This window comes from Chanodichthys erythropterus, chromosome 22, assembly GCF_024489055.1.
Source record: "Chanodichthys erythropterus isolate Z2021 chromosome 22, ASM2448905v1, whole genome shotgun sequence".
Taxonomy (NCBI): domain Eukaryota; kingdom Metazoa; phylum Chordata; class Actinopteri; order Cypriniformes; family Xenocyprididae; genus Chanodichthys; species Chanodichthys erythropterus.
Window position 1 is genome coordinate 13,536,392 of NC_090242.1, and position 27,976 is coordinate 13,564,367.

A 27,976-nucleotide genomic window follows, 5' to 3' on the forward strand; every position below is an offset into this window, starting at 1 on the left:
GACGCTCTTGCAAAAAGGAGCTATAGAAGGGGTTCTCCTCCCAGCAAGCTGTCAGGGTTATACAACCTATACTTCATTGTTCCAAAGAAGGGACAGATCAGGTCCGAGGACTGGTTTGTTGTGATAGACCTGAAAGATGCTTACTTTCATGTGTCCATCCATCCTTCTCATAGGAAGTTCCTCAGGTTTGCTTTCGGGGACAAAGCTTACCAATACAGGGTTCTTCCTTTCAGCCTATCATGAGTGGTCGCTCGGCTCATGGTCTACTGGAGGACCATCAGCTCTCCTGGCACATAAATCGGCTGGAGATGATGGCAGTGTCTCTAGAACTGAAACACTTCCTCCCAGACCTGAGGGGCCACCATGTGTTGGTCCGTACGGACAACACGACGATGGTCTCTTATGACCAGTCACTCACTGTAAAACAGTTTCAGAGACTGTTGGGTCTTATGGCAGCTGTGTCCAACGTGATAACTTTTGGCCTTCTGCACATGAGACTCTTACAGTGGTGGATCAGGACCAAGGGGTTTTCTCCGAGGGGAAATCCTTTTTGCAAGATCAAAAGTCACGCGGCGATGCCTTCGTGCTCTGGTCATGTGGAAAAAGCCTTGGTTCCTGTCCCAGAACCCATGTTTGGGACTTCTCGTCGTTGCGTAATGCTTACGACGGATGCTTCCCTCATGGGCTGGGGGGCGATCATGAGTGGTTGCTCAGCTCAGGGTCTCTGGGAGGACCATCAGTTCCTGGCACTTAAATTGGCTGGAAATTATGGCGGTATTTCTTTCAGTAAAATACTTCTTCCCAGACCTGAGGGCATTAAAATGTGGGAGCAGACGCCCTGTCGAGGCAGGGGCTGAGGCCCGGGGAATGGACTCTCCATACTGAGGTGTGGAGCTCACTTTGGAAAACTTTGGTCGAGCTGAAAACGACCTATTTGCTTCAGGGGAATCAACCCAGTGTCCACTGTGGTTCTCCCTATCTCATTCAGCACCACTGGGTCTGGATGCCATGGTATAGACGTGGCCGAGGCTGCGTCTGTATGCATTCCCCGTTCGCTCTGCTCCCGGGAGTTCTGGAGAAAGTACGCCAGGAAGGGGTCAGTCTAATATTGATAGCCCTGTACTGGCCAACCAAAATATGGTTCTCAGACCTAGTGTCACTTCTAGATGGCTCCCTGATGGAGCTTCCTCTCAGGCAGGACCTCCTGTCTCAAGCGGGCGGCATGATAATTCATCCACGCCCAGAACTATGGAGACTGTGGGCCTGGCCTCTGAGGGGGCCAGGCTCATAGATGCTGCTCTCCCAACTGAGGTTGTGGAGACCATACTCCTCTCCAGAGCTCCCTCCACGAGGAAGTGTATGCGGCCATTTTGGCCATACTCCTCTGGGGGATTCCTCGGCAGGTCGAGACCCCCTTTTTTATACGCTTCCTCCATGGTACTCTGAGGCTGAGGCCTTCAGTACGTACAAGGACTCCGGCCTGGGACTTGGCCGTGGTATTAGAAGGGTTAGCCGGGGCTCCCTTCAAACCACTAGAGGAAGTTTCAGAGAAATTCCTCACCCTTAAAGACCATATTTCTACTGGCTATTTCATCTCTTAAAAGAATAGGAGATCTTCAAGCAATTTCAGCTGCTTCTTTGTGTTTGGAATTTGCACCTTGAATGGTCAAAGCGTTCCTGCACACTAGACCAGGCTATATGCCTAAGGTCCCCACCAAAGTCCCAGGTTTCATCGTACTTTAGGCCTTCCATCTTCCTCCATTTACAACTTCGGATCAGGAGAAACTCAATCTGCTCTGCCCAGTGAGGGCTTTAGATGCATATGTCCACACAGCTGCCCTGTGGGGAAAAACAGATCAATTGTTTGTGTGTTTTATGGGTCTCATTAGAAAGGAGGTCCAGCATCTAAGCAGAGAATGAGCAAGTGGGTGGTCGAGGCTATCTCACTTGCTTAATAAGGGGGCCAGACATCCATCTCCATTAGCTGTCCGTGTTCACTCGACTAGGGGTATGGCGGCCTCAAAGGCCTTAATGTCAGGAGTATCCATTAATGACATATGTGGTTCTGCTGGATGATCATCCCAGCACACATTTATTGGTTTTACAACCTGGATGTAGGCTCCTCTCCGGGGTCCTCAGTTCTGTCTACAAGATAACAGACAGGTACTTGGTGATACGGCGTAGTTGGGATAGCGTTCCCATCACGTCATTCGACGTAGCGTCGATAGTTCCCACGAAAGGGACGTCTCGGGTTACAGATGTAACCCCTGTTCCCTGAGTGAGGGAACGAGATGCTATGTCACATTGCCATACCCCCGGCATACCTGTGAGCGTCTTGCTTCAGACATATTCCAGAAGCTAGCGTTCTTTGTTCTGGGTATGCTTTATAGTTTCCTGGTCAGTGACGTCACCCGCCTCTGACGTCACGTTTCCTCATTGGTTGGATACAGAGGTGGTTCACGAACACAAAATGCAGAGGGTTCCCATCACGTCATTCGACGTAGCGTCTCGTTCCCTTACTCAGGGAACAGGGGTTACATCTGTAACCCGAGACGTTTTGAAAACAGTATGTAAGCATGTGCAAATTGGCCTGTACGTACAAAGAGTTTGGGCAGTTGTTGTGTCTGAGTGAGAAAAGAATTAATGAAATCTGAGAGATGTAGTCATTGAATGCATTTTGTGCCAAAGCAATGATAATTGACCCTCAGTTTAGCCCACATAGACTTTGTTGTGCTCACTGTGTGAAGAGTTTTGCAAAAGTGACCTAAGTATTGAGAAATGTGTCCTGTCTGAATCCCCTTTCAGGATGACAGTACTGAGGACCCTGGAGTGGAGCCCAAGTCAAGGTTGTAGAACCTAACGAAGGTATGATGAGATGACCACCCCGCAGCATCACAAATATCATTGAGGGGAACCCCCGAAATCAGAGCCTTTGAGGCAGCCATACCCCTGGTAGAGTGTGCCCGGACGGACAAAGGCGGGGGCTGTCCGGACGACTTATAAGCAAGAGAGATGGCCTCGACCACCCACTTGCTCATTCTCTGTTAAGACGCGGGACCTCCTTTGTTAGGGGACCCGTAACATATAAACAGCTGTTCTGTTTTTCGCCACAGGGCAGCTCTGTGGACATAGGTGTCTAAAGCCCTCACTGGGCAGAGCAAATTTAGTTTTTCCTGATCCTCATTTGTGAAAGGTGGAGGACAAAAGTCCTGCAGTACAATAGGCCCTGGGACATGAGTAGGGACCTTGGGTATATACCCAGGTCTAGGATGCAAGAAAGCTTTGACCATTCCAGGCGCAAAGTCTAAGCATGAAGGAGCAACTGAAAGTGCCTGAAGGTCTCCAATTCTCTTAAGAGATGTAATAGCCAGCAAAAATACGGTTTTTAGCGTGAGGAACTTCTCATGTACTTCCTCCAAAGGTTCAAAGGGAGCCGCAGACAGCCCTTCGAGTACGATAGCCAAGTCCCAGGATGGAGTTTTTGTACGTACAACCGGCCTCAGCCTCTGGGTGCCACGGAGAAAACGTATGACTAGTGGGTTTCTTCCCACAGAAACGCCCTCTAAAGGAGCGTGATAAGCGGAGATTGCTGCTATATAAACCTTCAATGTAGAAGGAGTTAGACCATCCGAGAATTTTTCTTGGAGAAATTGCAGTACGTGACTGATAGAGGAGTGGAACGGGTCCACTTGAGACTGGCTACACCAAGTAGCGAACAGCTTCCACTTGTATGCATATAGTTTTCTCGTGGACAGAGCTCTGGATTGGAGTATGGTCTCCACAACCTCAGTTGGGAGACCCGATTCTATGAGCTCGGCCCCCTCAGAGGCCAAGCCCACAGTTTCCATAACTCCGGGCGGGGATGAATTATTGTGCCGCCCGCTTGAGACAGAAGGTCCTGCCTGATTGGAATCTCCATGGGGGAGCCGTCTAGAAGGGACACTAAGTCCGTGAACCATACTCGGGTTGGCCAGAACGGGGCTACCAATATTAGACGGACCCCGTCCCGTCGAACCCTCTCCAGAACTCCGGGGAGCAGAGCGATCGGGGGAAATGCGTACAGACGCAGCCTCGGCCACGTCTGTACCATGGCATCCAACCCCAGGGGGGATGGATGAGTTAGTGAGTACCACAGCGGGCAGTGAGACGTCTCTTTCGAGGCGAATAAGTCGACCAAATTCTTTCCATATCAACTCCACCGCCTCGGGGTGGAGTCTCCATTCCCCGGGCCTCGGCCCCTGCCTCGACAGGATGTCTGCCCCCACATTTTGATGCCCCAGGATGTAAGCTGCTCTCAGGGAGAGGAGCTTCCCCTGGGACCACAGGAGGATCCGAAGGACTAATTTGTACAACTGACGAGACCTCAGACCCCCCTGATGCTTGATATATGAGACCACCGACATGTTGTCTGAATGGACCAACACGTGGTGGCCCCTCTGGTCTGGGAGGAAGTATTTGAGTGCTCGAAATACTGCCATCATTTCCAGCCGATTTATGTGCCAAGAACGATGATGGTCCTCCCAAAGACCCTGAGCCGAGCGACCACTCATGGTCGCCCCCCAGCCTGTGAGAGATGCGTCCGTCGTTAGCATTACTCGACGACAAGGAGCTCCCAACACAGGACCTTGGGACAGGAACCAGGGCTTCTTCCACATGGATAAAGCACGAAGGCATCGCCGCGTGACTTTGATCATGCGGAGAGGATTTCCCCTCGGAGAAAACCCCCTGGTCCTGAGCCACCACTGTAAGGGTCTCATGTGCAGCAGGCCAAAAGGTATCACATTGGACGCCGCTGCCATCAGACCCAACAGTCTCTGAAACAGTTTTACAGTGAGTGACTGGCCTAATTTCACCCCTTTCACGGTTGAGAGAATGGAATTCACTCCTCAGACGTGCCTGCATCGTAGTAGAATACCAAACTACCCCTAGATAGTTGGTAGTCTGAGCTGGTAGAAGCACACTCTTCTTGGCATTGAGTCTCAACCCTAACCTTCTCATGTGTGACAGAACTACATCTCGATGTAGAATTGCCTGTTGCTCTGATTGAGCTAAAATCAACCAATCATCGATATAATTCAGTATGCGGATGCCCTGGAGTCTCAGAGGAGCCAGGGCTGCATCCACGCACTTCGTGAAGGTGCGGGGTGAAAGGGATAGGCCAAAGGGAAGGACCTTTTTATTGGTAAGCTTCGCCCCTGAAAGCAAACCTGAGGTACTTCCAATGTGAAGGATGGATTGACACATGAAAGTAAGCGTCTTTCAGATCTATTGTCACAAACCAGTCCTCGGACCTGATCTGAGTGGTGATCTGTTTGAGTGTTAGCATCTTGAACTTGAGTTTTTGTACTGAACGATTTAGCATACGTAAATCTATTATGGGACGTAACCCTCCATCCTTCTTCGGAACGATGAAGTAACGTCTGTAAAACCCTGACTGTTTGCTGGGAGGAGGAACCCTTTCTATAGCTCCTTTTTGCAAAAGTGTCATAACTTCTTGTTCCATAACCAGAGACTGCTGGGGGCCCACCACTGTAGGGAGGACCCCATTGAACCGGGGTGGGCGAAACCCGAATTGTATTTTGTAACCCTTTTCTATCATACGCAGTACCCATTGAGAAATGTTGGGAAGACGTTTCCATTCTTCCAGAAATTTTACTAAGGGAACCAGTCTCTCGAGACTGGCCTCTGGTGTTTTTTGAGCACTTGGTTCGGTGCCCTGAAGCGGCGTACCGGCAGGGAGCAGCCGAATCAAGCGCTGGCCCTCAGAGGGTCGGTGGGGACCGCTGCGCCCTGAAGCACACGAGGTGGCAGGGTTGGCAGAACGGCCCCTTGAGGGTGCCGGAGGGGAGTTAATTTTATAGATTTTAATACAGGACCCCCTCCGGAGGGGGCTACCCTCGGGAGTCCTGGCGATAATAACAGTCCTCAGATCTGTTCTACCCCGGGAAGGCTTCGGCTGCGTTGCCCGTCCCGGTCCCCAAGCTCTTTGCGGGGGAGCACGGGCAGCAACACTCTGTTTTTGTTGCGCTCTCTGCGCGGATGAGGAGCTGCTAGACGCCCGAGGCTGCTCCCGCTCAGCAGCCTCGGACGGGAGAGAGCGGCGAGGGAGGAACTTCTGGAAGGCCGCTGACTGCTTTTTTGCCTCCTGGAACCTCTCGACGACCGAAGTGACAGAGTCGCCGAAGAGGCCCAGGGGAGACAGCGGCGCATCCAATAAGATGCTCTTATCTCTTTCTCTTATGTCCGATAAGTTTAGCCATAAATGCCTCTCCGTTGCCACCAGGGCTGCCATAGAGCGACCGATTGTTTTTGCCGTCTCCTTGGTGGCACGGAGAGATAGATCGGTGGCTTTACGAAGTTTCTGAATTACATCAAAGCTCGCCTCACCGCTCTCATCGATCTCCTGCAGCAGGTCAGCCTGATATGCTTGAAGGACAGACATTGTGTGTAAACATGCTGCGGCCTGACCTGCTGAGGCATATGCTTTGCCCACCAGAGCTGATGTTGTTCTTAGTGGTCTGGTGGGCAGCGTCGGGGATTTTAGGGACTGCTGCTTGCCTGTTTGTTCTGCCATATTTTATAAATGTGTCTTTCTATATATATATATATATATATATATATATATATATATATATATATATATATATATAAGTGCTTGGTGGACTGAAAATACTCTTGCCCTCGGACTAAGAGATATTTTCGAGCTGTATAACAGCACCAAATAAGACACACAATACACAGAGCGCTTGCTGAAGACGCAGAAGCTAGCGTTCTTTGTTCTCAGGGGTGCTTTATAGCTTCCTGGTCCGTGACGTCACCCGCTCTGACGTCCCATTACACTTTTGGTTCGATTACACAAGTGCTTCAAGACGTAATCACGCAGAGGCGTTCCCAAAGCGACTACGCAGCGTCGATGTTCCCATGAAAGGGAACAATGGTTTCCATCAACTGTCTAGTTAAAATGTTAAAATATCTCTGTTAAAATATCTTCTTTTGTGTTTAGCAGAAGGAAGAAATTCATACAGGTTTGGAACAACTTGAGGGAGAGTAAATGATAACAGAATTTTCATTTTTGGGTCAACTGTCCCTTTAACAGCCGTTAATACCTGAAATTGTTGATTCACTGAACATGCATTTTAAATAAAATGGTTTTAATTGAGTTTAATTGATTGAATAAAACATATTTTTGACAAGAACATTGTTTGGATTGTCTTTTGATTTGCAGGTATTCTGTCATCATTAATATTACTTCCTATAAGTTTATATACTGTAATAACTACATATTATATAATTATAGTATTAACATTATTAGTTATTTTGAAAATTGCAGTAATATTTAGCAGTAATATATCAATATTGATATTACAGTACAATACTGTATTATTAATTACAGCAGGAGCAAACTAAAAGTAGAAAATGCAGTAAAAATACAGTACAGTACTGTTTTGTAGAATTACAGTACTGTTCTTGTTACAATTACTGTAAATCAAAATACAGTAACTTGCTGGCAACAGTACTGCCAGTACTGTACTGTAAAAATACAAGAAAATCGTTAACAGTGTAGTCATAAGTGAACAGTTGAGAAAGAAACCGAATGTATGTCAGTTATCCGGTCCATGCTTTCCTTCTTAAAGTGACAGCAGCCTAATATCCTTGCTGTTGTCTGTGTCATTAATGTTAGTAAAGTAGAAAATAATAATAAAAAAAGGATTATCACCTACCATGTTTGAGAGAAAAGAAGATAGTGAGGAGAGCAGTCAGGAGGAAAGTGATGAGGACAGCTTTTAGGATAAGTGAGTCACGTAAAGTGTGAGTATAAGCAGCATCTCCAGGTGCTCCCTTGAGAACCAGACCAAAAAAGTTATGTGCACCCCTGATATGTTGCTTCTATTCATAAAGGAGCAAATTCAAATTGATCACCCGAATGTTATTTTTGCAGACTGAATATTCAATCTTTGTACATCTAAACTGAACAGCACAGGTGCAACTCATTAATCTCTTGATGTGGATTTAGAATGAGTATTTAAGAGAGCAACAAAGAATAAGAGAGAGGTAAATAAATAATAAATATGGAGGAAATATGCAAAATGTGACACTAGTGGACAGTGATATCAAACTTAACAATATTTAATTAACACAATCAGAATAGGTTAGATCTAAATGAATACAAGGTAATTAACGATTATAATACACATGAACTGACAATCAAACTAAGAAATTATATGAAAATAAACAATGTAAAGATCAGAGCATACACCAAAAGGAAAGAGACACTTCAGCTGATAGTACAAAAAATATTATTAAAAAAGGAAAGCAATGTGTAGTAATTTCTTGTCAGTTTATGAGGAAGAGTGACAGGCGAGTTTTCCAGTGCGGTGCAGATAAAGAACAGGTTGAACAAAACTAGCTAGAACAAAACAAACAAAACCAGGCGCCCAGAATGTCAATTCATAGTCACTATTCAGAATTATAAACACTCCTGAGATAATAATTGGCACATATGCGATAACCATGTTCACAGTAGTTATTAGAATGAGATAAAATGCTCTTCTCTTCATGTGGTTTTCCTCCTCTCTCCCTCTCCCTCTCTCTCTTTCTCCTGGTCCTGATTGCTTCAGAGCTCTGAGAACAGCCACAAGACAAAACAACTGGATGGAGAGGAAGATGAGGAACTGCAGTAAGAAGAACCATGCATGTGCAATAATATTATATATCATTAATGTAATCGCACAGACCAAACAGGAGCCAAGAATAAATATCCAGGCCACGGTGCAGCAGATCACTCTATATCTGAGAGGTTTGTACTTCAGAAAGGTTACAGGATGAACCACTGCCAGGTAACGCTCAACACACATCAGACACTGAAATACAGGACGACCAGCGATGGAGAGTCCTTGCAAAAGCAGTGCTAATGGCACAAGAACTGAAATCCTATTTAACAGTATAAAAAACAAAGCATCCAGACAGACACCAATTTCACAGACAGACAGATTGAGGATGAAGAACTCTGATGCAACTCCACTTCCTGTTCCTGCTCCTGTGATGATGAGCCATATAATATAGGAGTGTGTAGGAAGACCAAACAGCAAATTGATGCTGAACACACAGATTTCCAGATTCCCCATTAGCAATGTGGAAGGGACTGTTGAGTTGGTGGAAGCTCCTGGTGTGGTTGAGTTCATTTCGTCCTCGTTTGTCTGAGAACAGCTCACAAAACATAAATAGTATTGCTGTAGAATGAGAGAATGATAAATGTATGGGGTCACTCAGACTGCAGTTCAACATAAGCAAGAAAGAAAAAAATAGACTGAAGGCATATTTTCAGTCCACCCCATTCAACACAATTTACAGTTAAAAGAACCATTTTTTGCTTTGATGAACATTTTAAAGAATACTTTTCCAATATTAAGAACCTTCTGTGCAAATAAGGTTCCATCATGTTACTTCTTGTCAAGGTTCTTCATGAAACCGCAGATGCCAATAAAGAACCTTTATTTTTAAGTATACCCTAATGATGTCAAGTAAATTGCTATTTCACTTTGATGAAACAAATAGAGATCAGTTCTAATTTAGTCAAGTTATGTATATAAAATAAACCCTTTAATGCGGTTGGTGATGACAGCAACATTTTCATATATCATTCAGCAGTAAAAAGAAAAATAATTAAATTTAAGATAGGAGTTTATCACCTGAAGAGTGAATGTCCAGTCTCTCTGGATGTGAATAAATCTTTGTGCTGTGTTTTACAGACTGACTTCACAGCTGTTACAAGAATATATGTGCATGACTTCATCTGATACACGTCATATAAAACATCAGATATGCAAATATTAAAAGTAAAAAGAAGGTTTATAGAAGATCAAAAAGACATGTATTCTTATCTGATACTACCATTCCCCCCCAAAAAATGTTCATTTGATAAATGTCTTCTTAATTGATCTGTTGTATTAAAGCAATATCGCAGTCGCATTTGTGATGCTGTTCTGAATATCAGCACGCTGTCATTCATCATAGACATGGTGTCGCGATACTCTTACTCATGTGGTAAGGCTGTTTTTTATACAGCGAAAAAGAGAAATGGTTCATTAAATCAATAGAGGAGAAATGAGCAGATGCCAATCACTCACACCAGGGGCCGTATTCACAAAACATTTTATCTTACCACTAAGAGTTGTCCTAAATAGCAGTAAAAGGTTCAACGTTCAAAGTTTTAATTAGGGAATCCACATAATCCGTGATGATCACCTCCGTGTCACCTGTGGAAAAAATTGCCAGTGCGACCTCTGACCCATGGGGTCGGGAAAGGTCTACCCATAAGAATTTTAAACGGAGACATTTTTGTTGTTGCTGATGGTGACATTCTAATTTCTGTTAATATGGCAGGCAGCAGATCAACCCAATTTCTGCCTGTATCAAGACACGCTTTATTAAGCCGATCTTTAATAACACGATTCATGTTCTCAACTTGTCCACTAGATGGTGCATGAAACGGTATATGCAATGACCAGGTAATATTAAGCTCTTTGGCTAACAATTGTGTGACTTTGGAAGTGAACAGTGTTCCATTATCACTATCTATAACCATTGGTATACCAAAACGCGGTATAATGTCCATTTTCTTTTCCACACGGAAAAGCTTCAGGCCATTTAGAAAATCTGTCAACAATCACAAGCAAATATTTATTATTTCCGCAAGGAGGCATATGCGTAAAATCAATTTGCAAGTGTTGGAATGGTAGCTCAGGATGTGGTAAAGCGTCATGTTTAATTGCCTTGTGCTTGTTGGTTTGAGCACACACCAGACAAGCATCCAATATCAACAGAGTATTTCTTTGAATATTTGCTATGCAATAAGATCGATTCAACATTTGTATCACTTTCTTTTTTGAAACATGTGATACACCATGATAATATCTACATAGCATAACAATCGCAGATGCAGGTAATGCAAGTCTACCCTGTTTGTCTCTCAAGATTCCAACTTGATCTGGTTTTACTTCATTGTCTGACCAGTAAGTCAATTCAGCTTGCGTAGGGTTAGCTTGTAATATTTTAATGTCCAAATCATTAGTCAATAATGAATTCATCATTGGCACATCTGTGCCCCTTTCGCTTACATGTGGACTTAACATTACTTCTTTAGCAGCCCATTTTGCTACTTCATCTACAAATCTATTTCCTTTGGCTTCATCTGTTTCTCCTGACGTATGTCCTGCTACTTTAATAACAGCGAGTTTTGATGCTTGTTGTGCTGCATTAATGAGCTCTGCTACAATACTATGGTGAGCAATTGGCTTTCCATCTGAGGTTTTAAAATTTCTTTCTTCCCACAATTTAGCAAAATCATGTACTATGCTATACGCATATTTAGAGTCAGTGTATATATTAACACACTGATCTTTTGCCAATTGACAAGCTCTTGTTAAAGCAATTAATTCTGCAACTTGCGCTGACCTGTATGGCAAAGAGTATGCCTCAATTACACGATCAGGTAATTCAACAGTAGCATACCCACACAAGTATACATTATCATTTGGCTTGAAACAGGATCCAACCATTTATACAAATTCTTCCCCTCATCCAGGACAGATGTAGAAACATCTGGCCTGCAGGCAGTCGAAATCTGGATTCTGTCCAGGCACTCGTGGTCATCACCCTCAAATTCACCTTGCATCAGCAATCTGTGCAAATGTACAGTAGGGCCATGAATAACAGAAGTTGGCTTCAAAATCAAATTAGCAGTAGCTAATAATATAGCTTCATAGCCAGAGCGGCGTTGAGCAGTCATATGTTAAGTAGAAATATTACTCACAATGACTCCTACCTGATGAGAGGTATGCACTATCAATTTATGTGATAACACAATTTTTTCAGCATCTTGAACCATGATCGCCCTGGCTACTGAATCAAGAGTTTTAGACAAATAAGCTATGGGACGAAAAGTACCCCCATGTTCCTGGGCCAGGATTGCGGCGGCTGTACCCCCACTTTCATGCACGTATAAGTGAAAGTCTTGAGAGTAATTTGGGAGGCCAAGGGCAGGAGGTTTCATAAGGACGATTTCAAATGTCTGAATGCTTGATCCATCTCAGCTGTCCATGTAATGTCCTCTGTGTCCCCCAGAGTAGCAGTTCGTAGGATTTTATCATACATGGAACAGTTGGGCACCCATATTCGGCAATAATTAACCAGTCCCAGGAAGCTTTGCATCTGCTTCCGTGTCGATGGGTGCTTGAAAGTAGCAATAGCTTTCACTCTGTCAGCAGACAATTGCACTTTGCCCTGTGACAGTTCATGTACAAGGTACTCGACCCTCCTCTGTACCCACTGTAGTTTCTCTCTTGATGCCTTGAAACCAGCCTCTGCCAAAATATTGCAGACAATTTTAGAGGCAGCAGCACACATGTCCTCAGTTGCTCCTGTGATGAGGATGTCATCTGCGTATTGAAGCAGACAGGTGTTTGGAGGAAGTTTGGCATTTTTCAGCGTTGCGTGCACGACAGCAGAGAAAACAGCCGGAGAATCCCTGAACCCTTGTGGGAGTCTTGTCCACGTTAATTGTGAATTTTCCAAGGTAAAAGCAAACAATGGCTGTGTTTGGCGATCAACAGGAATGCTGAAGAAAGCACTGGGAATATCTAAAACAGTAAAAAAAGAATGTTCAGAAGGAATAGAATTAATTATAGTTTGCACATCAGGTACAATAGGAGACAATGGTGTTACCAACTCATTAACTTTTCTCAAATCTTGAGTTAACCCTCAGGGGTCTGAGGATTTTTGGGGCCCTGGAGAAGTTTTGACATGCCCTGACATTTGTGCTTTTTTCAGTTGTTCATAAACATATTAATGGAAAAAGTGTCATTACACTGTATTCAGTACAACCTAGGCTACAATAATATGTGAGGAACATGTATGTACATGTTTGTGTTTTTGAAGGAATAACGTTTATGCGTGGTTATTGAAAAAAACAAAAAACTTAAGTCACTGAAATAAGGCCAAAAAAAGTATATTAAAACTGTGTTCATAAGACTTCAAGGTATTGGAGGTTGTAGACTAGAGTTTTTGCTTCAGAATGAAGTAAAAATGATCCTTCCTACTCCTTCATATAAAACAATAGAGAGATTTAAATTTTCTAAGACACTTTTGGTCAAGAAACACAGTATGCGAGGAGGCGGGAATCCTCATGTATAATGGGTGATTCTCACCTGAGAAGACAAAAGAATTGAATAATAATGACCTGAAATGACTTGCATATTAATGAGGCCTTTCAGTCAGGTAGGCTGTGAAAAAACCCTCTGTGATCATGCTAATAACAGGATTAAAGTCCACTCAGGACAAAAAAAAAACATGATTTTTGTGATCTCATGCATGCATGTATTATTGCACATGATATGAAGAAAATTTTGTATAGGCCTATGTTAAATTACACTACCAGTCAAAAGACTGAACACATTATAATGCCATTATAATGTTTTTAAAAGAAGTCTCAAGTCTCTAACCAAATAATGGTTTTCTATTTTAATATACTTTAAAATATAATGTATTTCTGTGATGCAAAGCATCTGAACATTCCTACCTCTAGGGCATTTCATATAGGCTACTACATTTGTTATATTATAGAGCCTAAATGTTTATGTGCAGTTGACAAACTATACATCATTAAAAAGATCTAAGACTCAAGCTTCACATTTTGACTCTTAAAATCTTATATTGACCATAATTTCTTAATATGCTTAAAAGCATACACATTTGGAGAAATATTGATGGATTCTCATATGTTTATATCAATTTTCTATACAGAGGAGTAATATTTATTATTCTATATTTATCGTCATCATTATGAGCGCTGGATGCTGTGTTTTTAATTAATTTGCAGCCAGAGGGCGCTCTGCCCCTTTTGTCCACAAATGCCTCAGTAAAAGAAGAGGAATATCATGTGACAATCAAGGAACTAACAGAGGCAAGAGATCGCTAAATATGGCTATTCAAAACACTTTTGAAGACAATAAATACACGATTGAGATGACGAATGCATGTATTGACTGAATTTGCGTCTGAATAGCGCTCGCTCCGTGGGCGTGGCCGCATTAGCGGATAATGAGCTGAATCACAGACTTCTGACATGGCTCTCTTTTCATACAGATTACATAAACACAGAAGGTTTGTTTTCGATTTGACTTACATGTTTTAAAACCTGACATCTTAACGTTTTTTTAGACATAAGTGTAATTTTTTTGTCATTAGTATTCACTAAGTTACAGTTCATTTTCTAAGAACTATCAGATTGGAGTTCGTTCAGAGGGAGAGGAGAGATCACGCATCATGTTAGTTTTCTTTATTTTACAAAGAGCACAACATTTTGTTTTTAGTCTGAGTGTACACAAATGAAAGAAGATATTCCGCAGATTAAAATGGTGTATAACTCTTAATTGTATGTGCAACATTGACAGAGTATTTTGAGTCTCTTTCACGCTGATAAGAAAAAACCACGGTGGTATCGCCGGCGATACCTTCAGACCTCAGAGTGTTAAACGCCAAGATCCATTTGCTTTCTTAATTGGATTAATTGGTGTATTATAAGGTGAATGAGTGTGCACCAGGATGCCTTGAGCCAGTAATTTATCAATAACAGGAAGAATACCCTCCACCTTTTCTTTTGAGAGGGGGTACTGTTTCTGATACACAGGCTTGTCTGTTATTAGTTTAGCAACATAGGTCTGGACATCAATGAATCCTGCGTCATCCTTATGGGCTGCCCACAACTTGGGGTTGACGCCCTCAATTTCCTGTTTGAGCTCAGTTGTAGAATCATCCTCGAGGAGAGCATTTCCTGTATCAACAGTGAGAGAAAAGGCTGCAGGAAAAATAAGTTCTAGAGAGTCAGCATTAAAATTAAGTTGAATACCTAATTTATGTAAGTGTCACGGTACACACAGAAACAACAGACAGATCCAATTGCAGCGGTGTTTTAATGGGTAATCCAACTCAAAGTCCAAAAACAGGCAAATGTCCAAATCCAGAAAGTCAGTCCATACAAAAACCAGTAAACAAACAAAAACAGAAAACCAGGGAACAAAAGTACATGACATTAAACAAAGAACCACAAACAAAGGCAGAAACAAACCAGGTATAAATAGACAGACACTAATGATGTGATACAAAACAGCTGGTGCAATGAACATGGGATAATGAGTCCGGGGAGTGCGTTATGGGTAATGTAGTTAATGCAATGGGTGGAAACGAGAGTCCGGAATGGAGTGCCCTCTAGTGGCTGAAAGGGCACTCTCACTGGTGATCATGACAGTAAGAGATCGCGTCCCAGAAGAGAAAATGGGGAATTCGGTATTATCAAAAAAGCATGCATTTTAAACAATGATGGGATATCATTAGAAGTAACCGGAAATGTTGGTGTCATTTCACATCTCACAGGTACACCGTTGATTCCCACAGAGTTTACATGTTTTCCTGTAATCAAGCCCTCATAGACAAGAGAAGATAACGATGAGATAGAAGCCCCAGTATCAATGAGAAAAACATAGGGTTTATGGTCAACATTTAATTCAATAAATGGCAAAACAGTTGACACATTCGGATAACTCAAAGAAATAAATAAAAAATGTTCAGAAGAGGGCTCAGTCGAATTTAGTCATTGTTGCCAGGAAATGGGATACACTGGATTTTGTCTGTCAGTCTTTGCAGAAGGGAGCGCAATTGGGGGCTTTTGCTTCAAGCCACCACCAGAGCCCTTCTTCTTCTGCTTATCTGACCTCTGTCTCAAATCCCAAGCCTTTTTCCTACAGTCACATTCCAGATGTCCTGGCTTGCCACAATAAAAACAGCATCTCACATTTCCAAATTGTTGTGGACGAGGATTCACAGCAGCATTCACTTGAAGCATTGCAGGAGTTTTGCCCCTGGAGACATCAAAAGCTCCAGCAGAGGAAAGCTCACGCAAGCATCGTCCCAATTCATCAACAGAAATGGTAGTAATATTCGGAGTTGTTATAAGAATTAACTGCGCAGTGTCTTTGTTCATATTATTTAGGAACGTATTTAAGAACAATGGACAATTTTGTTCAATAGGAATCGCAGATTCCTCAACCCATGCATGTTTAAATCTGTTAAAGAATGCAACAGGGCTTTCACCAGTTCTCTGTTTGGTATTGGCTGCATGCGAGATGTCTTGTTTAGCAGAAGACACTTTTAGCAAAAAAGCAGTCAATTGTTTGAAAAAAAACTTTAAGTTTACCTGAGCTGGCCCAAACCCAATCACCTGCTTCGTCCTCATCCTCCGAATCAGTGATTAGAAGCACTCGTGAAGGTTTAGACAAATCAAGGGGCTTCGAATCTCCAGCTTTCTGAGATACAACATGACGAACAGGCGGTGTATCGTACATGGGGTTTAAGTAATCAACTTCTTCAATCATTTCCTCCTCTGTGATTTCCGCAGACAGTGTTTTAGTCAAAATAAAACGATAATCTCGTCCAGTCAATTGACTGTAGGCAGTTAACCGTTGCAGCACTGCCACAAATTGATGTGGTGACCTAGCCGGATCAGGCAGATCTTTGCAAATAGCCACTGCCTCCGTAACACTCAGAGGAGTAATTTTGTAACCATCTGGAAGCTGTACAAATGGAAAAACTTCAGTTGTGGATGGCAACTGCGGATACAATCGATTGGTCATCGCTGATGTAGTTTTCAGTCGGAACACTTTTCACACAGCAGGATTTTGAATCCCTGCAGGTCCAGATATTTAGCATACCAAATATCTCACGGGTGTCAGCGATTCTCTCAGATCACGTCTTTGCTCATTCACTCGCATGAACGAGCACCGATTTGCCTGTGATTTCGGGCATTTGACGGCGATTTCTCAACCTGTCGGTGAGCCAAAATCGGGGCTAAAATCGTGCAGTCTGAACTCAGCTCTAGGGTGAGTGGGGTGTCTTAGGATACTCACTGTTCAGCTAGCCGCCCTTGTGGTAAGCCTCAGCCTAAAAGTTTCTTGTTTTCTTTTTCTTTTCTCTTTGTTCGGTCAACAGTTTTCTACATTTTAACTAATTATTATTGTGAAATAAAAGAATTTTGTATTTATATCCACGTCTCTTGTGTTCAATGGTAATGAACCTGTGTGCCCTATTTTGGGTATAAATTTCCCCATTCACAGAAACGGGGTGGCGTTGTCTGCTCTTTTTTTCCAAGTTGTACACTAGTGTCAATTCTTGCCCTTCACCACCCCACCACATAAATAAAAAGTTAATCTATGTAATATGATGCACACAAATAAAGTTAAAGAAGCAAACTGAACAGGAGCCAAGAATAATTATCCAGGCCACAGTGCAGCAGATCACTCTATATCTGAGAGGTTTGAACTTCAGAAAGGTTACAGGATGAACCACTGCCAGGTAATGCTCAACACTGATCAGACACTGAAACGCAATGCACTGAAATGCATAGTCCTTGTAAGAAATCTAATAATAATATTAGATATGAAAACCAATTTGACATTACAAAGACTAAACTATCTAGACAAATTTCACAGAGAGATTGAGGTTGAAGAATCCTGATGTAATTCCATATCCCGTTCCTGTGATGAACCGTATAACGTAGATATGTATAAGAAGACCAAAAAGCAAATTGTTGCTGAGCATGGAACTTTCTAGATCACCTACGATCCATATGGTAGGGGTTGTGCAGTTGGTGGAAGCTCCTGGCATGGTGGAGTTCATTTCCTTCTAATTTGTCTGAGCACAAAAGCTCACAAAGCATGAATAATATTGCTATAGAAAGAGAACATTTTAAATGTATCAGAATATTAAAACAATAGTTTAACATAAGCAAGATATGAAGGGAGACTGAAGGTAAATGTTCGCTCTTTTTCAGTCTACTAATCATAACACTCCAATATTACAGTGAACAATAGACTAATACAAGTCATTTCAATACTGATCATTTTAATACACTGCAGTTTGTAAGTCTACACAATACCCAAAATGGTTTCAAGTAACTGTTGACTGTCTGAAGACACAGATAAAACTGAATTTTACTAATAACTACAATAATTTACTAATAATTTATTAATTAATCTAAAATGCCATTAACCACTTTAATATGACTGATGACCATAGTATCCAGTTTAAAAGAGGAGTTTATTACCTGAAGAATGAATATCAAGTCTCTCTGGATGTGAATAATAAATCTCTGTGTTTATAGACTGACTTCACAGCTGTCGTAAGAATTAATGCGCATGACTTCATGTGCTACACGTCACATAAAACATCAGATATGCAAATATTAAAAGTTTAAAGAAGTTAAAAAAAACATATATTCTTATCTGATATTTAAGTTTCCCTCCCAAAAATGTTCATTTGATAAATGTCTTCCTAATTTAACTGTTGTATTAAAGCAATATCGCAGTCACCTTTTAGATGCTGTTCTGAATATCAGCATGCTGTCATTCATCATAGACATGGTGCCGCAATACTCTTGCTCATGTGATATTTTTTATACAGCGAAAAAGAGAAATGGTTTATTAAATCAATAGAGGAGAAATGAGCAGGTGCCAATCACTCAACACCTGGTATGCAAACATTTTAGAAAGAATGGAAGAGAAAATTACAATGAATCATTAGGATTTATTGTTTTGTCACCATATGTCACCATCATGGTGGAAAGTGTTTGGGCTCTTGACCTTCACTTTTAACATTAGTGTTTCTCTGGCTGTCATAACTCAGTGTTTTACGACACAGCTGTTATGGTGGAAAAAAGCCAAGAGAAATGCTGGGATTGATGTATTGCATCTTTCCCGATGATATCATTGAATACCCACAGATTTAATCCTGAGGTTTATACTTGATCAAAAGTGTGGTTTGTCATTAAAAACAAATAAGTATTTTTTAAAAATCAATTAAATGTTTACATATAGTCCAAAAGACCAAAAAAAAAAAAAAAAAGCTGAATTTATTAAAATGGCCCGGTCAAAAGTGTGAACGATTGGCTCTTAATACTGTGTGTCATTGCCTTCTGGATGATCCATGACTGTTTTTGTTGTTGTTGTTGTTGTTTGTTGGTTTTTTTTTTTTTTTTTTTTTTTTTTTTGGTTGTTATTGAGTCCCTAGTTTGTGCCGAACAGTTAAACTAAGCTCTGTTCTTCAGAAAAATCCTCCAGGTCCTGCAGATTCTTTAGATTTCCAGCATCTTTTGCATATTTGAACCCTTTCCAGCAGTGACCTCAGTTGCAGTGACAACTGAGGGACTCAAACACAACTATTAAAAAAGGTTCAAACATTCACTGATGCTCCAGAAGACAACATGATGCATTTAGAATCGGGGGGTGAAAACTTTTTGAATTTGAAGTTGTCTTCCGGGAAACATGCAAGTATCTTCTGTTGCTTCCAAAGGGCACTAAATGGAGAATAAATAAATAAATAAATATTTCAACAAAATAAGAAAAATTTGGACATCTTCATCCTGTTCAAAAGTTTTCACCCATTGAACACAAATAAAAAATCCCATTCATTATTAAAAGTTATATAAATAATAAATTAATAAAACTAGGTATAGTTACATTTTCTACAGGTTTCATGGAGAACAGAGGCCGGAGAGTTTTCCAGCGTGGTGCAGATAAAGAACAGGCTGAACAAAACTAGCTAGAGCATAACAAATCAGAGCAGGATACCAAAGTGACACAATGTATTGCTGTTCCAGAATGGAGCAGACTGCAGAGATACTAACTAGCACATATGAGATAACCAAGGTCACAGTTATTAGAATGATATAAAATGCTCTTCTCTTCATGTTGTTTTCCTCCTCTCTCTATCTTCTTCTCTCTCCCGGTCCTGACTGCTTCAGAGCTCTGAGAACAGCCACAAGACAAAACAACTGGATGCAGAAGACGAATAGGAACTGCATTTAATATTGTATTAATATAAATTTAATAGGTTAATGGTTTATTAATATAAATTTATTAATAAGCAATTTAATAAATGTTTATTGTATAACATTAATATACTATTATATTATAATATATTATAATATATTATTATATGAATAATTATTCATTGAACATTAATAAATGTTCATTTCCAACATACTTTGGGTTCATTTTAATTAAGCAATACAATAATTTTTAAACAATAGTTGAGTTAAATAAAACTACCCAGCAGGTTGGGCAAACATTTAACCCAACCGGGTTGTTTTTAACCCAGCATTTTTTAGAGTGTATAAAGAAAATGAATGCAATTTAAAAGAGAAGTTTATCACCTGAGGAGTTAATGTCCAGTCTCTCTGGATGTCTATAAATCTGTGCTGAGTTTCGTAGACTGACTTCACAGCTGTTACAATAAAATATGATGTCTACATGCATAGAACACATGCAAATTCAATGTTTAAAAAATGAGGTTCAAAAGCTTAGTTATGTGGAAATTCTTAACTTATGACCCTACAAAAAGCATAGTCAACCTATGGGATATGATGCTTTCTTAAAGACTAGTTGGACAATTATATTGCAAGACAATATTCTCTGCAAATAAAAATGTTTATTGCTTTAAAATGTATCTAAAATGTATTTTACAATTTTTCTCTTTAGGTTTATACTATGTTCTTAATAGTGAGTAAAAAAGTGCACTATAAGTTGGTCTTGTCACATAAAAATATCTTATTTCAGGAAGGATATTCCTCACAAGGAGATCACCATTAGAGGTCCATTCCCTTAAAATGACCTTTGACTGATTAATGAGACTGACGATATCAGGAATATAAATCTGTGTCTTGCTTTTCACAGGTGGCACCTGCATATTTCAAACACCTGCTACTGTATGTCAATTTTTAGACCAAATGTGAGGTTTAGAATGACTCAACATTATGAGAAATTATGGGACATTGATTTATACACAATCAGTCAAAGCACACTATGGACATAAACTCAACCTGCTTAAAGAGTTTTTTAATGAACAAGAAGGTAATTTTAATGTGCTAAACATTTCTAAATAAACAGAACAGTGAGGGACAAATCAAACCGTAAAATACCACATTAGCAGGTCTTATGAGGCACAATGGCAGAAGAGTTTTCCAGCCCGGTGCAGATAAAGACCAGGCTGAACAAAACCAGTCAGTATATAACAAACTAAAGCAGTCAACCACAAAATCTTAAATTCCTGTATTAGAGCGGTTAATAATCCAAATACAGTAAATGGGACATATGTGATAACCATGCTCACAGTAGTTCCCTTTCATGGGAACATCGACGCTGCGTAGTCGCTTTGGGAACGCCTCTGCGCGTTTTGTCTTGAAGCACTCGTGAAATCGAACCAATAGTGTGACGGGACGTCAGTGCGGGTGACGTCACGGACCAGGAAACTATAAAGCACTCCTGAGAACAAAGAACGCCAGCTTCTGTGTCTTCAGCAGCGCTCTGTGTTATCGTGTGTCTTATTTGGTGTTGTCTGTCAATTACATATACAGAGACGATCTCTTTTGTTTGAGAACAAGAGTATCAGTATTACACCACATATATATGTATATAAAAGACACTATAATGGCGAGCAAACGGCATCAGACCGTGTGCTTCTCCCTACCTTCATTACTTCACGGGTGGGGATACACACGAGCTCTGTGTTGTTTGTCCGGGAGCGGAGCATGCCCAGGCGGCCCTCGAGGGGGTTGTTTGCGAGCATTGTAATATAAAACCTCTCCACTCCCGCCGGGCGCTCTTTGAGGAGGGCGCCGCGGCTCGCGTTCTTCGTGGTCGGATCCCGCATCTGCCGAGGCAGACAGGCGGTTCAGATCATGGGGTTCGCAGATGAATTTGGCAGAGGGGTTAGAGACGGGCGCTGCCCTTTCTCTGCCCTTACCTGCCAGGTTCAGTGCCTCTCCCAGGTGGAAGCACGCTCTGCGGTTTCTTCCTCCGGGCTGAGGCACCGGTACACATGTCCAGCTCTGAGGAGGTGGATATTGTGATATTGATTTGAGGACTCGCCACCTCACACACATATCGTGTTTCAAAATCACACGTTTATTATTCTAACATCAGAAACAAATCAGTTGTGTTTGAAAGCCATGATTATTTTGTTAATCTGAAATATTCAGACCGTGATAGACTTGTCTGATTATTTTCTCGATTTAACTGAGAAGTTAAATATCTTTCTGAATTTGTCAACTTACAAATATTGAAGATATATTTATATATATAAAGAAAGTGAACAGCAGTTTTGAGTGCTATACTACAAAGCGAGTAGGGATGCACACGCTGAGAGTGGAGCATGCACGTCAGTTCACAGCTGACAGTGTTCATTCATAAAAATGTCCCGAAGTGTAAAGAGAAGTATGCACTAGCGGGAGTTTTTAGCTCCACTCCTGTTGGCTTTATTCTCGAGGGAATAAAAGTCCAACGCAAGGCTCGAATCTCGCGTTTGCCGCGGCAGCGCGCAGATTAAGTCTGCAATAAAGAATATATAGCTCGGATCTCGCGTTTGCCGAGGCAGCGCGCAGATTAAGTCTGCAATAAAGAATATACGGCTCGGATCTCGCGTTTGCCGAGGCTGCGCATAGATATCGTGCCCGTAATATATAGCCGAATATATATAAAATGTTTATATATATTTGGAGGGAACTGAGTAGACGGGAGTTCCCTTTCTCTTTTTCCCTATAATATCTTGCAAACTATTACGAGCTATAATTCTTTTTGTATTCCAATATATTCAGCCTGTCTTTTTGACTGTTTGTTTTTGGCTGCATTTAATTTAAGGATTAAATGAAATATTGAATACATTAAATTCTGAGGAATTTAAAAGAAGAGAGGCCGGTCTGCCAACCCTGCCACCTCGTGTGCTTCAGGGTGCAGCGGTTTCCAGTGATCCTCTAAGAAGAGGAGGGTCATAGAGTGGTCAGTTCAGTTGTTCCTTGCCGGTTCGCCGTTTCAGGGCACTGAAAAAAAAAAAAAAAAAAGTGTCGTCACCCGTGCTCCCCCGCAGAAAGCTTGGGGACCGGGACAGGCAACACAGCTGAAGTCTTTGTGGGGTAAGACAGATCTGCGGACTGTTATCACCAAGAAGACTTCGAAAAGGTCCTGACGCCAGTGGCATAGGACATTCGAGGGTAGCCCCTTTCCGAAGAGGGTTCTTTACCACACTATATGGTATCCGCCCCTCCTCGGTGCCCTCAGGGGGCCGTTCTGCCAACCCTGCCACCTCGTGTGCTTCAGGGTGCAGCGGTCTCCACTGACCCTCTGAGGAGGGCCGGTCGACATTTGATTCGGTTGTTCCCTGCCGGTTCGCCGCTTAAGGGCGCCGAGTCAAATGTTCAAAAAAACAAACAAAACAAAAAAAAAAACACCAGAGGCCAGTCATGAGAGACTGGTTCCCTTAGTAGATTTCTGGTAGAATGGAAACTTCTTCCAAGTATTTCTCAATGGGTACTGCTCACAAAGAAAGGGTTACAGAATTCGGGTCTCGCCCGCCCCAATTTAACAGGGTCTTCCCTATAGTGGTGGACCCCTTGCAGTCTCTGGTATTGGAACACATAGTTCTGACGCTTTTGCAAAAAGGAGCTATAGAAGGGTTTCTCCTCCCAGCAAGCTGTCAGGGTTTTACAGTCTGTACTTTGTTCCAAAGAGGGTTGGAGGGTACTTTCATGTATCCATCCATCCTCAGCACAGGAGGTTCCTCAGATTTGCTTTCGGGGGCGAAGCTTACCAATACAGGGTTCTTCCTTTCTGCCTAGCTTTCACCCCACACCTTCACAAAATGCGTGGATGCAGCTCTGGCTCCTCTGAGACTCCAGGGCATTCGCGTGTTGAATTATATCAACAATTGGTTGAATTTAGCTCAGTTTGAGCATATGGCAGTCCAACATTGAGATGTTGTTCTGTCTCACATCAGAAGGCTAGGGCTGAGAATTAATGCCAAGAAGAGTGTGCTTCTTCCAGCTTAAACTACCAACGATCTAGGGGTAGTCTGGGATTCCATCACGATGCAGGCACATCTGTCTCCTGCTCTGGTGCGTTCCATTCTCTCGGCCGTGAATGGGGTGAAATTAGGCCAGTCACACACTGCAAAACAGTTTCAGAGACTGTTGGGTCTTACGGCAGCTGCGTCCAACGTGATACCTTTTGGCCTGCTGCACATGAGACCCTTACGGTGGTGGCTCAGGACCAAGGGGTTTTCTCTGAGAAGAAATCCTTTTCGCATGATTAAGGTCACGCGGCAATGCCTTCGTGCCTTAGTCATGTGGAAGAAGCCTTGGTTCCTGTCCCAGGGACCTGTGTTGGGGGCTCATTGTCGTCGTGTAATGCTAACGACGGATGCTTCCCTCACAGGCTGGGGGCGATCATGAGTGGTCGCTCGGCTCAGGGTCTTTGGGAGGACCATCTACTTTCCTGACACATAAATCATCTGGAAATGATGGCGGTATTTCGAGTACTCAAATACTTCCTCCCACACCCGAGGGGCCATCAAAATGTGGGGGCAGACATCCTGTTGAGGCAGGGGCCGAGGCCCGGGGAATGGAGTCTCCACCCTGAGGTGGTGGAGCTCATTTGAGAACTTCGGTCGTGCAGAAGTTGACCTATTTGCTTCGAAAGAACATCCCTTTGCCCACTGTGGTGCTCTCTGACTAATCCACCCCTCTGGGGTTGGATGCCATGGTGCAGACGTGGCCGAGGTTACGTCTGTACACACTTTTCCCCGATCGCTCTGTTCCCAGGAGTTCTGGAGAGGGTTTGCCTAGAGAGGGTCTATCTCATACTGATAGCCCCATTAAGGCCAACCCGAGTTTGATTTGCAGACCTAGTGTCTCTTCTAGACGGCTCCCCCGTGGAGATCCCCATCAGACAGGACTTTCTGTCTCAAGCGGGCGGCATGATAATTTACCCCCGCCTGGAGTTGTGGAAACTCTGAGCTTGGCCTCTGAGGGGGCTAGGCTCATAGAATCCGGTCTCCCAACTGAGGTTGTCGAGACCATACTCCACTCCAGAGCTCCTTCCACGAGAAAGCTATACAGACAAATAAATGGAAGTTGGTTTCTACTTGCTGTAGACAACGTCAGCTGGACCTGTTCCACTCTTCTATCAGTCTTGTGCTGCAATTTCTCCAAGTATAAAACTTGGATGGTTTATCTCCTTCTACCTTGAAGGTTTATATAGTGGCTATTTCCACTTATCATGCTCTGTTTGGGGACTCTTCTGTGGAAGAGACCCCCTATTTATACGCTTTCTCTGTGGTACCCAGAGGCTGAGGCCTTCTGTGCGTACAAAACTCCGGCCTGGGACTGGGCTATTGTGTTGGAAGGGTTAGCTGAGGCTCCCTTTGAACCATTAGAGGAGGTGTCTGGAAGATTCCTCTCAAAGCTGTCCACCTGTTGGCAATTTCATCTCTCAAAAGAATTGGAGATCTTCAAGCACTTTCGGTTGCTCCCTCATGTTTGGAATTTGCGCCTGGTATGTTCAGGGCTTTCCTTCATCCTAGACCTGGTTATAAATCCAAGGTCCCCACCAACGTCCCAGGACCGATTGTACTGCAGGCCTTTTGTCCTCCTCCTTTGATTAATCCGGATCAGGAAGAATGAGCAAGTGGGTGGTTGAGGCCATCTCTCTTGCCTATGAGTCATACGGGCAGCCTTCACCTTTGGCTGTCCGGGCACACTCTACTAGGGGTATGGCTGCCTCAAAGGCTTTGATCTCGGGGGTTCCCATTAACGAGATATGTGATGCGGCTGGGTGGTCATCTCAGCATACCTTCATTAGGTTGTATAACCTTGATTTGGGCTCCACTCCAGGGTCCTCGGTGCTCTCGTCGTAAGATAACAGACAGGCACTTGGTCTTATGGCCTAGTTGGGATAGCGTTCCCAAAGCGACTACGCAGCGTCGATGTTCCCATGAAAGGGAACGTCTCGGGTTACGTCTGTAACCCTGGTTCCCTGAATAAGGGAACGAGACGCTGCGTAGCTTAGCCATACTCCCTGCACGCCTGTGAGCGTCTGCTTCATCCATATCAGAAGCTGGCGTTCTTTGTTCTCAGGAGTGCTTTATAGTTTCCTGGTCCGTGACGTCACCCGCACTGACGTCCCGTCACACTATTGGTTCGATTTCACGAGTGCTTCAAGACAAAACGCGCAGAGGCGTTCCCAAAGCGACTACGCAGCGTCTCGTTCCCTTATTCAGGGAACCAGGGTTACAGACGTAACCCGAGACGTTATTGTAATGATCTTAAATGCTCTTCTCTTCATGTGGTTTTCCTCCTCTCTTTCTCTCCCTCTCTCTCCTGGTCCTGACCGCTTCAGAGCTCTGTGAACAGCCAGAAGACAAAACAACTGGATGGAGAGAAACAGGAGGAACTGCAGTGGGAAGAACCATGTATATACATGAGAGATTTTATATATTGAAATAAGCAAACAAAACAAACAAGTGCCAAGAATAATTATCCAAGCCACAGTGCAGCAGATCACTCTATATCTGAGAGGTTTGTACTTCAGAAAGGTTACAGGATGAACCACTGCCAGGTAACGCTCAACACAGATCAGACACTGAAACAGAGGACGACCAGTGAGGCCTAGGCTTTGTAGAAAATATGATAATTTTATGAGGCTTGAGAAAAAAGATGAGACATGAGAAAGCAGTGATAATTGTGTGAAACGAGGAACAAGTGATAGTAGACAGATGAAACAGTTCAGACAGTTAGCAATCTCGCAAACAGAGAGATTGATGCTTAAGAACTCTGATGCAACTCCACTTCCTGTTCCTGTGATGATGAGCCATATAACATACGAGTGTGTAGGAAGACCAAAGAGGAAATTAATGATGTAAAAACAGATTCCCAGACTGTCCAGTAAACTGATGGATTGAATTGTGGAGTTTGTAGATGCTTCAGTTGTGGTGAAGTTCACTGTAGAGTTATTCATCTTCTGTGTGTTCGTCTTCCTCAGTTCAGCAGCTCACAAAATATATTATTGTAACAAAATCTACAGGAAAATAGAAATGTAAATATAACAGGTTAAATCTAATTCTGATTTTAAGGAACAGCTCAAATGAAAAACACAAATAGATTGAGCTCAACCTGATAGTTAATCTATATTGCCCAACCCTCATTTTGTTATGACAAAAACAAGAAATCAAAAAGTTTGTCACCTTGTAAATGTCTCATGTGATGTATAAATCCCTGAGCAATGTTTGCTAGTCTGACTACAAAGAATGTATGTGCATGACTTCATGTGACATGTTGCGTGAAAAACGTGTAACATGCAAAGATATGCAAATAATGTAAAAAAATACATATATATATATATATATATATATGTTTAAAAAAAGATAGCCTTTTCTGAAAAGTATTTAAAGATTTGAATAGAAGTATTGACTCACTTATGGTAATTTATGTTCACAAATGGAAAGTATGTAAGTGAGTCCAGCACATAATGTACCAGCCTAGTCAGATTTTGTGTCTAATTTTACACGGATCAGGCATAACATTATGACCACCTTCCTAATATTGTGTTGTTCCTCATTTTGCTGCCAACAGCCCTGACCCATCGAGGCATGGACTCCACTAGACCCCTGAAGGTGTTCTGGTATCTGCACCAAGATGTTAGCAGCAGATCCTTTAAAGGTCCCTAGAATTAAAAATTTAATTTACCTTGGCATAATTGAATAACAAGAGTTCAGTACATGGAAATGACATAGAGTGAGTCTCAAACACCATTGTTTCCTCCTTCTTGTGTAAATCTCATTTGTTTAAAAGACCTCAGAAGAACAGGCGAATCTCAACACACACAGGCGAATCAACAACTGAAGCATCTCAACACACACAGGCGAATCTCCACACACACAGGAACTCAGACCAACCACACACACAGCCACACACCTCCTCTCTTCATTCTCTCCCCTCACTGAGACAGAAGTATCCAAACTTCTCTCCAATCATCCTACTACCTGCCCTCTAGATCCCATCCCCACACACCTTCTACAAGCCATCGCTCCCACACTTTTACCA

General features: G+C 42.5%; 2 protein-coding genes across 2 annotated transcripts; both read right to left on the reverse strand.

Moving 5' to 3' along the window:
- Positions 1 to 8,339: 8,339 nt before the first annotated feature.
- On the reverse strand, positions 8,340 to 9,182 carry LOC137012235 (hydroxycarboxylic acid receptor 2-like). Its single transcript, XM_067375368.1, has one exon. The coding sequence runs from the start codon at positions 9,180 to 9,182 to the stop codon at positions 8,340 to 8,342; it is 843 nt and encodes a 280-aa protein (XP_067231469.1).
- A 12,401-nt stretch (positions 9,183 to 21,583) lies between these two features.
- LOC137012236 (lysophosphatidic acid receptor 4-like) lies at positions 21,584 to 26,891 on the reverse strand. The gene is made up of 3 exons (XM_067375370.1): positions 26,396 to 26,891; positions 23,122 to 23,273; positions 21,584 to 21,934 (listed from the first exon to the last, which is right to left on the reverse strand). Exons 1-3 carry the CDS (start codon positions 26,889 to 26,891, stop codon positions 21,584 to 21,586), a joined length of 999 nt encoding a protein of 332 aa, XP_067231471.1.
- Positions 26,892 to 27,976: the final 1,085 nt, after the last annotated feature.

What these genes read in the sequence shown, in the direction of transcription:
- LOC137012235 (XM_067375368.1), bottom strand. Translation starts at nt 9,182, where the DNA reads ATGAACTCAACCACACCAGGAGCTTCCACCAACTCAACAGTCCCTTCC.
- LOC137012236 (XM_067375370.1), bottom strand. Translation starts at nt 26,891, where the DNA reads ATGAATAACTCTACAGTGAACTTCACCACAACTGAAGCATCTACAAAC. An exon ending in GATAATTATTCTTGGCACTT is followed by an intron (nt 23,274 to 26,395) that starts GTTTGTTTTGTT and finishes GGCGCCCTTAAG; the next exon opens with CGGCGAACCGGCAGGGAACA. An exon ending in GGCGGATACCATATAGTGTG is followed by an intron (nt 21,935 to 23,121) that starts GTAAAGAACCCT and finishes CCACCTCCTCAG; the next exon opens with AGCTGGACATGTGTACCGGT.